Below are 14,021 nucleotides of genomic sequence, written 5' to 3' on the forward strand. Positions count from 1 at the left end.
TAGGAATTTAGTGTATGGTCTGAATAAATGAACAGCTGAATGGGACCACATTAGATTAAATTTCTAGTAGTTTTTTAAATCTATATATGTTCACGATTATTTAAAAAAATTGATGGAGATAATGCCTATTTCAGGTGTAAAATGGAATCTGAAATTAAATCCTTTCTCAGTGAAGAGAACATTGGAAATGAATGTCTTTCTGACCTTACAAATTTTGGTGAGTTGTTTTCCTTTTTGATCCTATATTTAAAGGGGAGTTTTGTTTTGAAGATGAAAGTGGGCCACTCACTTTAAGTTCTCTTACTATTAACTGCTTGTTTTTTTTCTGAAGGAATCCAAAGCAAAATCTGCCCTCTAAGACCTGTTCTTGAAGAAACTTAAAATAATAATGTGTTACCTGGATCTAATTTTGTTTCTCTATAGAACAAGAGTTATCAGAACAATGGTACACATATCTTAAAAATGTGATAAATCCTATTCAGCAGTTGAGAGCAGATCTAAAATACAGACAGCATCACATTTCACAGCATTCATACTCACATATTGTGCTTAACTCAGTGAAAGTACTGGAAGAGGTCAGTATATTACCTTTACTTCTAATAATGTAATATTTCATTTTTGTTCCAACTACAACAGTTTGACATAAGAAACAAATGTGTGCCTTGTATTTAAATAGAAGGTATAGCAAATTCTGTCTCTTCAGTATCTTAAACATATCCCTGAATCTGTCCAAGCATACTTATTTCTCTCCTGAAAAGTTACAATGGCCTCATGACTAGTCTCCCTGCACTCATTCTTGCCACTCTTCACAGTACATTTTGGTATTCTACCTTCGGCGCAGGGAGATCAAGTCATCCCCCTGGTAGATCCCCTCAAGGCTCCTGCTGGCCCACAATTCCTCCCTATACATCCTGCTGTCTCTCTTCTTAAACCTCATCTCTTGCCTGACACTCCCCCTTTCTCCTAGACCTTGTCACACTGAGACTGGCCTCCCATCTATTCCTTATATGTGCCAAACTGCTTCTTATCTCAAGGCCTTTGCATCACCTGTTTTCTCTGTCCCACTGATGGCACTTTTTGTCACTTAGGTCTTAGCTTAAGTGTCCTGTCCCCTGAGAGGCCTGTCCTGATCATCCACACAAGAGAAGCTACAGTCATTCTCTATTACATTACCCTGTTTTTATGTCACTTACCTCCTCTTGATAATTGTCTTACCTTTTTTTTTTTTTAAAGATTTTACTTATTCATTTGAGAGAGAGAGAGCATGAGTGGGGCTGGGAGGAGCAGAGGGAGAGGGAGAAGCAGACTTTCCACTGAGCAAGGAGCCCAGTGCAGGACTCAATCCCATGAACTGAGCCGAAGGCAGACACTTAACCGACTGAGCCACCCAGGCGTCCCTGGGCATGGGATTTTTAATGCCTGTTAGAAAATATATTATTTATGAAACCAATATAACAACATTACGGAATAACTGAAAAATAGTAAGAAAAATCACCTAAAAGCATACATCTAATGCCATTATGACTGTGGAGCTTACACTGTAGTCAGGGGAGGTAGTCAATAAACTAATAAAAAAATAGATAAGGGGCACCTGGGTGGCTCAGTTGGTTAAGTGTCTGCCTTTGCCTCGGGTCATGTTTATACTCTCTCTCTCTCTCTGACAAATAAATAAGTAAGTAAGTAAGTAAATAAATAAATAAATAAATAGGGGCGCCTGGGTGGCTCAGTCGTTAAGCGTCTGCCTTCGGCTCAGGTCATGATCCCAGGGTCCTGGGATCGAGCCCCGCATCAGGCTCTCTGCTCCGCGGGAAGCCTGCTTCTCTCTCTCCCACTCCCCCCGCTTGTGTTCCCTCTCTCGCTGTGTCTCTCTCTGTCAAATAAATAAATAAAATCTTTAAAAAAAAAAAAAAATAAAATATAAATAAATAAATAAATAAATAAATAAATAAAATCTTAAAAAATTAATCCCATGCCTAGCTGGGGATTGGAGGCAAGGATGCAAAGGGAGAAGGGGCGATTGAACCAGAGACAATCTGGTAAGCTCTCTGCCTTAACACAAACAAAATCCAAATGAGGGTGCAGAGTGGCTATGACCCCACTGTACTTCCTAGGCCCATTTTTAGGATATGTTCTGGAAGCCCCCTCTGATAAGCACTGCCTGGCTATGGCATCTCTTGAACCCTTTTCCACAGGTCCTCAAAGAAACCTTCTCTTATCTATATCCTCTAGATTGACTTCGTGAAGAAACAATTGACTGCTGTCTTTGAAAGACTTAGTCTGGAGCAACAGAAAATAGAAAATTATCTTTCAGACTGGAGTATGAAGGTAAGTGTGATGTGTTTAGTAATTTGTTTACCAATTTGTCATTTATGTTAAATAAAACCATCATATATATTTTTTTTCAGATACTAGATTATTCTTCAGAAGAAAGAAGTAACCTGCTTAGTGAACTGCCCATGGAATTAGAAACTTTGGAATGCCCATATCCTGATTTGAAATCTTCAATCCTTCATGAGTTCTGTAACTTTACAGAGAAATATAAAAAAAAACTTCAAGACTTTGATCTGCAGTTAGAAGACATATCCAGGTGATAAGATAAAACTACTTGAATTATGTAGGTTTTTGCCACTACGTTTTAATATTTATTATTTTAATTTCATTTATTGTTTTCATAGTTACTATGTGGTTGGAACATAGTCAATCAATAAATGTTTAGATTGACTATTTGTTGAATGAGGGTTCTCTTTCCTCCAAAATAATTTTCCTGAACAATGACTTTAAAAATTTTTATAAGGTTGAAATGTGATGAAAATAGCCCCTCACTGAGCTCTTTACTGCATAATTAAGAAACAGTTTTCAAGCATGAACTTTTAGTAACTATGAATTTTGATTTTAAGGTGTGAAGCTCTTCTTCAGTGGAAATTTATAAATCAGTACTAATAATAATTGATTGCAATGGAAAATGTACCCATGGAATTATGTTACTTGTAATCCACTGTGACTTTGTCCTACAGTAAACACAAAGTATGTTTTATAAATTTTTAAAAACATGTTAAATTTTTTTTAGAAAATGGACTTTTGGATGTATCCTGAGAATGACAAATCCTCTTCTGAATGACAAATACAATATTAGGGGATTTAAAATTCAGTTTTGGCAGGGTCATCTTCTGTAGTATAAATTCTGTATTAAAATTAAGTTAATGAACAAAGCCAGAAATGCCACTGTAGGTTAGATCATTAGCTAACCTCATATGTGTTTTGTACATGAAGTTTCTGAGGAATATTTTATAGGAAAATAGGCCTTTTATTCGATTATATTGACCTGAAAATTTTCTTCAAAGAATATGTATTTTGAAAAAAAGGAAAACTATTGAAGGGACACATTTATACTAAATTAAAGTAAGTTTTTACTAAATTTCTTACATTTCTTAATGAATTGCCTATAAATGAAGCTCCTTTATATGAAATTGCTAGTGTTAAGAAATAAGTAACAACAAGGAAAACCTTAAATCCTACCAAGTAGAGTTCTTTGCTTTAATAGTTTCTTGATCCAACTCTGGTTACAGCTTCTACTTGCCTTCACATACTTGGAGAGGCAATCCTAGGTGAAGTCTGCATCTTTCCTGACCCACGCTTTTTCTTACATCTCTATGGGGGTGGTCATGTGTTCCTCCTAGGCATACACTTTTTGGTCTTCTAAGAGCCCCTTCTCTCCCCACCTCTTTGCCTTCCTTTTTTCCATCCCACCTTGCAATAAAGCTGGGGGAAAAATTAATAATATATCATTTATATGTGCTGATTGATTAATTAATTACACTTTAATTGGAACTCAGTCACAATGAAATGTTAACTCAACCATGCACTTAGGTGAAGTCTCTAATTGTAAAATAAACATCCTTTCTCCCTTCCCCATCCCAACCTTGTTAAAGAGATTTTAGAACTCATCAAGTAAGGAGAGGGGTTTCTGTTTTTGTTCTTTTGTTTTTCTAGGGGATGCATTATAATCATGCTGCTTGTGGCTATGAAGAAGGCAAATTTGACTCCTTCCTTTTAAAGCATGTTGACTGCCCTATTTATTACCTTTCCTCTCAGATGTATCTTGTCCCCTTAGGAAATCTGGTTGAGATTGTGGTCTTTCTAGGTTAGTAGCTCCTAAGCATAGAAGAGTTTGCCTTAGCAGCCTATAGTGGATCCTTTCCACTAAGACCTATTCTTCACAGCCCATTTTCCTACTTTCCTTTTCATGAGAACTCAGTTTCTGCTCTTCCTTTGTACAATGCTGTACCACTCAGAAAAAGTTGAGATTCACAGTTCATTGCCAATACTGAGATTTAGGTAGAGAATAAGATGAATATATATCACATGCTAAGATTTCTGCATTGGGAAGGCACACTGAGGGAAAAATAGCTTAGGAAAGCTTAGTGGAGGAGGTGAAGTTTACTATGGAGTTTAAAGATTGAGTAGGATTAGAATAAGGCAGAAAGGAGGTAGGGAGGACGTTCTAAGAAGGGATATTAAATGATTAGACTGTAAAGCCCTTGAAGACAAAATAATTTATTAGCAATATTTGCTAATATCCTTAGCACCTAGCACATCCTGGCACATAGCAGCTTTCAAATAAATGATTGTTCAGTTGATTTTAATTAAAGGTGAAAACATTGAAGGTGAGAGGGGCAAGGCATGTTATAGGAGCAGTAGGAATCCACTTTGGAGGAATATAGGTTCATAAATTCTAGCTTAAGAGTCTGCTTGCCACAAATAATTATCCAAAATAAATTTTATATAATTACTGATATGTTTTACTAGATGAATATTTATTGGGTAATCCTTAACATATAGTGGTTTCTGCTGAGCTCCTTGGTAGGGGGGTAAACAGACAGACTAGACTAGAATATGGCCTTGCCTTTTAGAAGACTTAGAATTTTAGGGGAAGCAACATATACACATGTATCCTGCCCAAATAAAAACTATATGCAAACATCAACCGAAGAGATGATTTTATAAATATGCTGGCACTGAATGAGGAAGCATCAATAAAACTGAATGAGTTTTCAGGAGTAGTCTCTTTGAGGAGAAAGAGTAAATGGGCTATTTTCAGTAAATACAGAGGTCGTTGGCCTCAGCAATCTGTGGCTGGTGGGCAGTAAGTCATATAAATGTACTGTTCTAATTCGCATAATGAATTATATGTTTAGCTATAATACTCACTGGATTTAGAGTTCGCCAGTACCTGCCCCTATTTTGATACGGCCATTTCCCGTTTTGGTTCTAGTTATTAGGCCTTGTGAGAATTCATATAGATTGTGTACATATATGTACACACCTATACAAATGAGTGGATGCTTATTTTAAGCAGATGTGTAATGCTGTGACATAAGAAGGTTGAAATATCTGGGGGACATTTTTAAATTATAAAATTTTCATTGGGCTAAAGGCAGTTGACCATGGTTAATCCCAACATTTATTTTAATTCCTTCTATTTTGTCGCAGCTCACTGGTTTGGGTTGGAATGACTCTATCCCCATATCCAAAGGTAGGCTCTGGTGTTAGGAGTGTGTACCAGTCAGTAACCTCATTTCCCCAAGGTACAGCAACTCGATTTTACTCTGAGTGACATAGGAAGCTATTGGAAGCAGAAGTGTGAGAGCAGTGTGAAGTAACAAGACCTAACTTAGGTTTTAGCAGGATCACTTTGGGAGTTGCTGTGTTTAAGATGGGGGTAGAGAGGGGCAAGAAAAGATTGAACACTCAGGAGGTTATTTAAGTAACCCAGGTGGGGGGCGCCTGGGTGGCTCAGTTGTTAAGCGTCTGCCTTCGGCTCAGGTCATGATCCCAGAGTCCTGGGATCAAGCCCCGCATCAGGCTCCCTGTTCAGTGAGGAGCCTGCTTCTCCCTCTCCCACTCCCCTGTTTGTGTTCCCTCTCTAGCTGTCTCTCACTCTGTCAAATAAATAAAGATTAAAAAAAAAAAAAAGTAACCCAGGTGGGAGATAATGGTGGCCTGGATCAGGAAGTGGAGATGGTATGAAATAGCCAGCTTTTGGACATATTTTAAAGGTAGAGCCCACAATATCTGCTGACAGAGTTCATAAGGTATGTGAAAAAGAGCAACAAAAGAATAATCCAATGTTTTTGGGTTGAGCAACTGGAAAGATGGAGTTACCATCAACTGAGATGGGGAAGACTGTAAAAAAAAAATAGGGTTGGACTTTGTGGAAGACCAGGTGTTCAGGTTTGGACATACTGAGTTTGAGATGCTGTCAGATATCCAAGTACAGATTTTGTGAAGGCAGTCAGTAATATAACTGTGGAGTCCAGGAGAGAGATCTGAGCTGGAGATTCATATTTGTGAGTCATCGCCATGAAATCAGGTGTGATCACCAAAATAGTGAGTGATGAGACAAAGAGAGAACAAAGATCCCTAGGATCTGGTGGCATTAAATCATCAGCGAGGAGAGGGGTACCAACACTGGATGCTGAGAAAAGGTCTATGAGATGTTAAGAAAACCAAGAAACTGTGTGTCCAGGAAGGCAGGTGGAGAGGGAGTGGTCAGCAGTGTGAGCTGAGGAGGGATGATCACTGAATAAATGCTGCTAAGTCAAATAAAATATGACTGTTAATTGAAGATTTGCTCTAGATGATAAACAACTGTTGAGTCATTGGTAACCACTTTCATTGAAGAAGTGGGAACAAATGCCTAATTGGGTTGGATTTAAGTGAGTGGGAGAAGAGGATTCAAGACAATGAGTACAGACAACTTTTCTGAGAAGTTCTATGTAAAGGAGAGCAAGAAAGTAGGGCCAGATTTTCATGTTGTTGATTTGTCTTTTGTTTTGCTTAAAATGGGGGGGAATATTACTATGTTTGATGCTGATGAGAATAATCCAGTGTTGGGATTTGGTACACAAGTAGAGGAACAAACAGTTCATTGACTACAGTAACAGGTGGGGATGCACAGTATATGGTGCAGGTACTAAGAAGTGAATAGATGTCAGAGTGGCAGTCCGTGGAACTCTGGGTAGTAATTCTAAATACAAATGATAAAGAAATTTATGAAAACCTCTCTACTCATCAAAGCAATAAAAAATTTTTTTTAAATGCTTAGATTTTTACCTATACAATGGTAAAATATAAAAAAATTATCCAAGGTTGAAATATGGAAGAAATGGGCATTTTTATACATGAATGGTATATAAATTCTTTTGGAAGGCAATCTGGCACTATGTCATCAAAAATCTTTATAAATGTGAGTAATCATTGTTTAGAAATAATCTTAAAGGAAATAATCATAGAAGTGAAATAAATAGTTGGCTTCAAGGATATTCAACGTTGTTTTTTTCCTTTCTTTAGTGATAGCAAAATCCTCAAAGTGACGAAATAGCCAACAACTTGAGGATTACCTTCATCAATTATGATATATCCATGTAATAGAATACCACAGTCATTAATAATTATATTAAACAATTTTTAATGATACAAATAATTGCAATAAGTTGTTATGCAATTAGAAATTAGGCCACAAAGTAGTGGATTCTCTTTTTTTTTTTTTTCTTTTCCCTCTGAAAGTGTTACATTTATAAAGCTGCAGAAAAAAGACTGGAAGTTTATCCAAACAATAACAGTAGTTATCCCCAATAGGTAAAATTATAAATTAAGTTTGGCATACATGCTTTTTTCTATTTGTAAAGCAAAAACACAAACTTTTAAAAATCTAAGTTAAAGAGTGAAGGGGATACTCTTGATATTTAATGAGTACCCATTATATGACATGACAGGTACATGCCATTCTACTCCTCAATACAGCCCATTTAAAAAATGACTTTACAGATGAAAAAACTGCAGCTAAGTGGAAAGTGAACAATATAAAGTCTTTTTTCATATAAAGTCTTTGAAATCTGGTCTGCATATTACATTTGCAGCATACCATAATTGGGACTAGCCACATGTTACGTCCTGAATAGCCACATGTGGCTGTGGCTACTGTCTTGGACAGCACGGCTTTAAAGGATATTGTCTTTTACTCTAACATATTTTTTTCTTTAAATCTGACTGCAGTTGAACCTATTTCTTTATTCAATATGTGTGAAGCTATTTAGATTCTATTTAGGCTGTATTTCATTAGTAACATGAAGACAAGTTTAATTGCTTGTTTTAGACTCAGATGAGATTGTGGCTTTAATTTCCTAACATTTGGATGAATTAATCATATAGATGAGGCATAATTGTCTGATGCTCCATTTAGCTATGTCAGATCTGAAGCCAATATGCAGCAAAAGTTATAGAGTGATAACGAGTAATTTCTGCTTTATTGTTTGATAGGCATATTAAATTTTAAATATTGATTCATAATTATATCCTATTATTTTATAAGATCAGAATCTGAATACTATTTAAAATCTATGATGATTATAACAGTTTTGTCCCTCTGTGTGTACATTATCAAGGCCTGTAGTTTCATGTTTTTTCAACTAAAGTATTTCAATTTACTCTACTTGTTACTTGAAAGTTACTTACTAGTAACTTTCAAGATAACTATTTAGTAGCCTTATATATGTTTCCTTATATATATATTTTTTCTCTTAATACAGAAATAATTACATTTATTACAGAAATTTTTTTTTAAAGATTTTATTTATTTATTTGAGAGAGAGAGAGGCAGCGAGAGAGGGAACACAAGCAGGGGGAACAGCAGAGGGAGAGGGAGAAGCAGGATCCCCACTGAGCAGGGAGCCCGATGCAGGGCTCGATCCCAGGACCCCGGGACCATGACCCAAGCCGAAGGCAGACGCTTAACGACTGAGCCACCCAGGCGCCCCTATTACAGAAGATTTTTTAAAAAATCAAGACAAGCAAAGAGAAGGAAGTAAAAATTAGTCTTAAGTTCCCAACACCAAGAGATACTCTCTGGTAACATTTTATATATTTAAGTTATATGTATGTTGTTTATAAAAATGAAAACATACTCTACACAAACTCATTGTTTTTCCTATTTATGAATCAAATCCGGTATTATTCATTTTTCCAATCAATGTTTCCTAACCTAGGTCTTAGGTCACTGTATTAAATATTGCTTTACAACAGATTTTTTATTATACACATGATATTACAATATGTGGTTGTACCAGATAAATTCAACCCATTCCTGGTTTTGGACAATTATTTAGTACACATTTTGGTATTTGTTTAAAAACCTTGGAGCAAACGACTCTGTTGCTATATTTTGAGCCATGATTATTCCCTTAACACGAATTTCTAGAAATGGACTTGCTGAGTCAAAGGGATTGGAAAATTCTAATGCTTTTGAGAGTATGGCTACATTGCTCTCCAGGAAAGTAGAAACACTTTATGCGCTGACCAAAGACTTTCCATTGTTTGGTTCATCTTTTGGATTTCACTGGATTTTGCAATCATGTGTGAATATCACCAGTGTCTTGTTCATATTCTCTTTCTCTCTCTTTTTCAATACTTATTTACATAGCATAGCTCTGTCACTGTCTTTATGTGAAAGTTTTGCCAACAGAATTGGCAAAAAGATGAAAAAGATAAAAGCCAGCATTAGAAACCAGCACTCAAGAAACAGTGAGTGCCCTCATGTAATTTTCTTTAAAATATTTTTAATAAACAAATATTTACATGTGAGGATATTGCTTGATGAATACAAGATAGAAGATAGAGAGGGAAAGGAACAGAATAACTGATATTTGCTTACTTGGTGAAGTTACAAGTTAAAACATTGGGGCCTTAATTACCAGGTGGGATTCTTTTCTGAGGATAGAGTCTCAGAAATTTTGGAAAATTTCAGTGCCTGGGGATGTCCAGTCTCAGGTTCTACATTGCTGTTCTGGGCTGGTTGTATGTCAAGGGTGGTTAGTAAGGCGAGAAGTGCTCAGAATTAGGAACATGATTATTCAAACACTGGCGTGTTCACTTAGTCACGTTGGTTACATGACCCACTCGAGTAACACCCCTGGGTTACTGCAATTCTCATTTTCTCTTGACATATTCCAACATGGTTTGTCCAACCTGACTTTGCAATTTATATTTGTTAGAGAGAGATCATAGTTGTAGACTATGATTTATTTTTTGTCTTATATATTTAATAATTTTCTCTTAAAATAATTACATCATTGAAAATACTTAATTACTTTATGACTCTTGAACTAAAAGCCATATTTGACAGTTGTTCAACCTACTTTGTGTTTGTTGTGGGAATAAAGTATATTTTAAGTTCTTTTGGCTATAGTGGAATGCATTTTATCAAGGGAGAAAAATGGATGTATTTTCTGTAGGATACCCTAAAAGCTAGTCTTAGAGTTTGCCTTGCTTGATTAATAATTCAGTTTGTATATTTACTTGGATGTTATGTTTGTTTAAATGTATCTGTGAAGATATATCTAAAAATAGTGGCTATAAGTTTCTAAGTTCAACCATCTTATTGTTAGTATCACTGCAGTCCACACCTGCCTTCTTGATATAATTGTTTCAGCTAGAAACTATGCAGTGTAGAGGTGTTTGAGGCTACATTTTTTAATGCTTTTGGAGACTGAAAAATCTGGGTGTTATAGGATGAAGGAGTAAGAGTCATTTATGAGAGGTTTCTGTTCTTTGCTGGGTGTGAAATCAAATTAATCTTGAGTAAATCAGATTGGAGAAAATGGAAACATAGCAGCTTGACAGATTTGTGTCCAGGACAATTGACATATGTTATTTTTAACCTGGATAATAAAGGATAGAGTTTATTATTAAAAGAATAAAATATGTGTAGCTATAAGCAAAGACAAGATTAAAATTACTATGGACAGGGTTGCCAAATTTTGACAAGAGAGGAATTATAATGCCTATTTTATATATCAAATCAATTGCTCATAACAAGGTTTTCCTACTCCTTGTACCTTGAGGTCCAATCCTTTGAGGAAACCATATCATCAGAACTGAGACTATGGAGAACCAGTAACGTAAGAAATTATAATCACCACGCTCAGGCTTATGTCTCTCTGCCATATTAGTGCCTATACAAGAACATAAAGTTGAATATTGATAATGTCTAAAAACTAATAAACTGAGAAAGAGAACCATCAGTTTTCTAATCCACTCTTATAATTTCTTAATGACTACTGATAGTTGGTTTGAGGTGATATTATAGCATTTTTATGTGGCATTTAAAATTTCAAAAGCCTGAGGCACCTGCCTGGCTCTTGAGCATGAGACTGTTGATCTTAGGGTTGTGAGTTTAAGCCCCACTTTGGGTGTGGAGCGTACTTAATAAATAAATAAATAAATAAATAAATAAATAAATAAATAAATAAAATGTTGGGCGCCTGGGTGGCTCTGTCCTTAAGCGTCTGCCTTCTGCTCGGGTCATGATCCCGGAGTCCTGGGATGGAATCTCACATCCGGCTCCCTGCTCAGCAGGGAGTCTGCTTCTCCCTCTGCCCTTCGTCCTGCTTGTGCTCTCTCTCGCTTGCTCTCTCTCTTTCAAATAAATAAATAAAATATTTAAAAAAAAAAAATCTCAAAAGCCCTCAATGGTTAATTAAATTTTTCCTCATGCCATCCCAAAGAAGTAGGCCAGTTTTATTATTCTTGTTTTTGAACCTGGAAAACTGAATCATAATGTCTATATAAGTAACTTTATTCACTTTAACTTTATTGTACTTAAAAATGTTCTTGTTTCTCCAAAATGAAAAATAAAATGGTACATGGGGGCAAGTTCTGGCTCAATAGGATTTAAAAAATAGAGCATACAGTGCGTTTGTAGATGATCTTGTCTTTATTGATTCTATACATTTTTAGTTTGAGCTGGTTTTGCTTAGTTCTGGGTCTTTGTCTTAAAAATGGCCCTTGATGTTGAACACTTGTCAGTTGCCAATCATCTGAGGAATGTTAGTGTAGATGGTGGTCTCTGGACACATTGTATCTGCATCTCTGTAATCTCTACATCCTTCATAGCACTTTCCTTCCAAAGCAATATTAGGATGCCATATTTTAAAAAGTCATTTTTCTTTCCTTCAGTTAGCTATCAAATACGGTATCTTTGGCTGTAAGTAAGAGAATCCCAACCCAAGTCAATGTCACTTGAACAATAGGTGATTTCTTTTCTTATTTCCCATAAAGTGCAGAAGTAGAGAAGTCTAAGCACAGTGAAGTCTGGTTTTCTGCATTCTCTTGCCCTGCCTTCCTGCAAGGTAGATGACTTCCTACAGCAGTTCCCACCATAAAACTCAGGGGCAGAAAAGGACCTTTTCTTCCTTGTAAGCTAGGAAACCTTTGCCTTAGAAGACTTCTTCTCACATTTCATTGGCCAGAATTGAGTCTTTTGTCTGTGCTTATACCAAACACTGGCCAGAAGAACAGGAAGCTTGTGAATGGATGTTTGTAAAGGGCTTAAAATCAATCAAGATTCACTCTCAGGGCTGGGAATGGTGCTCACCTTCCCTGGAGTGGAGGTCCTATGAAGGAAGGTAGATCTTGAATAAAATTAGAATTCTGATGGGCAGAAGCAGGAGTAGGGGCAATGTTTGTTACAATTACCTTTCCCTTACACTTCTTATGATGAATATAATTATTTAAAAGCTAGCATATGGAGTGGTTGAGCCATTATGTTTTACTTTTAACAGGCTGTTTTATCTTGATCATATGATTTCAAAACTTCCACTAGGAATTATATTGCCTCTTAAAACTGTGTAGATAGATGTAGGGACAAAGGATGGTTTAGGAGTCTTGCCATTATCCCAGCTACTCCACTTCTAAAAAATACACATTCTAAGTGAAAAATCAAGCTTTCTATGACAACTACTCCTCCTCAAAAAAATCTAAGAGAAAACAGTGTACTTTCTATGTCAACAGCAATTGCAGCTTCCAGATAAATCACTTAACCTCCTCTTCTGGCCAGATTCATGCCCCTAAACCATTCTATAAGAAATTCTGGGGTTGTCAATTTTAGAACCCTACCACATTTTCACTTTCTTGTCACTTCTCTGTGGCTTTGGATGCTGATGCAAGTTCTGGCTTTTCCCTACAGGCAATTTTGTTGTTGATTCTTTAATTCAGTGGATTTTGGCCATACTTCTACACTTGATCTTAGCCAAAAGGCTGAAAAGCGATGGCCATACTTCTGAGAGCCTACCTTATTCTAGCCGTCAGCTCCCACCTAAGTAGGCAGACTGGGCAGAGCCTAGGGAACCTGGAGGTGAGAACTGCTAAGTGAGAATGGATCTCCTGGAAAGACAATGTACTTACCCAAACAAAATCCAAGGAGAAGATTCTGTTGGTCAGAAATAAGTCTAAGGCTAGGAAGCCCCCTGTAAACCAGGCTGAAAATCAAAGATAGATTTATATTTGGATAATGGGAGTGGGGTGGTGTGGTAGTTGGGTGGGGAGACAGTTTCAGGAACCAGGCTGATTAGATTCAGTGTTTGGGTCTGATTTGGAAAGATCACATTAAAAAGTAGAGTCAAGTTGTATTTCCTAGAGGGTCAGACCCAATGCAGCCAAACAAGCCGATTACATCAGAGCTATCTTTTATTCATATTAATCCACCAGTGGTTCATTGCAATCCTGCTTCTTAGTGGAGAGAAGCACTAGGTGTCTCCTGCCACTGTTACAGTAGAAGAGTTAAAAGAGTTTTTCTTTAGGCCAGATTCACTATGGCCAGTTGCCAATCTCGAGCTAGCTGTTAGATGTATCAGGCAACTTCAGAAGGTACTACCTTTTTGCTGGAAATCTCCCTTTGCTCTGAGAAAATTATAAAACAACTTTCAGCCATTTGTGAACACAACGTTTAGTTTCATAGACTTGTCTCTGCTGTTAAAGCACTTGTCACCCTTAGGTACCTTGTGTGCCACAGTTGCCTGCCTCTCTGCCTCTCCCCCACCACAAATGTATATTGAGGTCATGGAGCCAGAACCTAAAGGAAGTGACTTAAGGATGACTAAGAAGAAAATTGGTGGCTAAGTTAATTGTGAGTCAGTTTAGGATTTTTGGAATGATTCAAACAGGTAGAATTAGGGAGACAATCAGCC

The 14,021-nt window shown here is 36.7% G+C and overlaps 1 protein-coding gene across 1 annotated transcript in view; it reads left to right on the forward strand.

The window, feature by feature from the left end:
- The window catches only part of CCDC148 (coiled-coil domain containing 148), a 227,524-nt gene that overhangs the window by 84,639 nt on the left and 128,864 nt on the right, over nucleotides 1–14,021 (forward strand). The window contains exons 5-8 of the mRNA XM_032410088.1: nucleotides 135–217; nucleotides 424–575; nucleotides 2,230–2,325; nucleotides 2,406–2,587. Coding sequence (XP_032265979.1) covers nucleotides 135–217; nucleotides 424–575; nucleotides 2,230–2,325; nucleotides 2,406–2,587 — 513 coding nt within the window. The remainder of the gene's footprint in view (nucleotides 1–134; nucleotides 218–423; nucleotides 576–2,229; nucleotides 2,326–2,405; nucleotides 2,588–14,021) is intronic.

Source organism: Phoca vitulina, unplaced genomic scaffold (assembly GCF_004348235.1).
Source record: "Phoca vitulina isolate PV1807 unplaced genomic scaffold, GSC_HSeal_1.0 scaffold1, whole genome shotgun sequence".
Taxonomy (NCBI): Eukaryota; Metazoa; Chordata; class Mammalia; order Carnivora; family Phocidae; genus Phoca; species Phoca vitulina.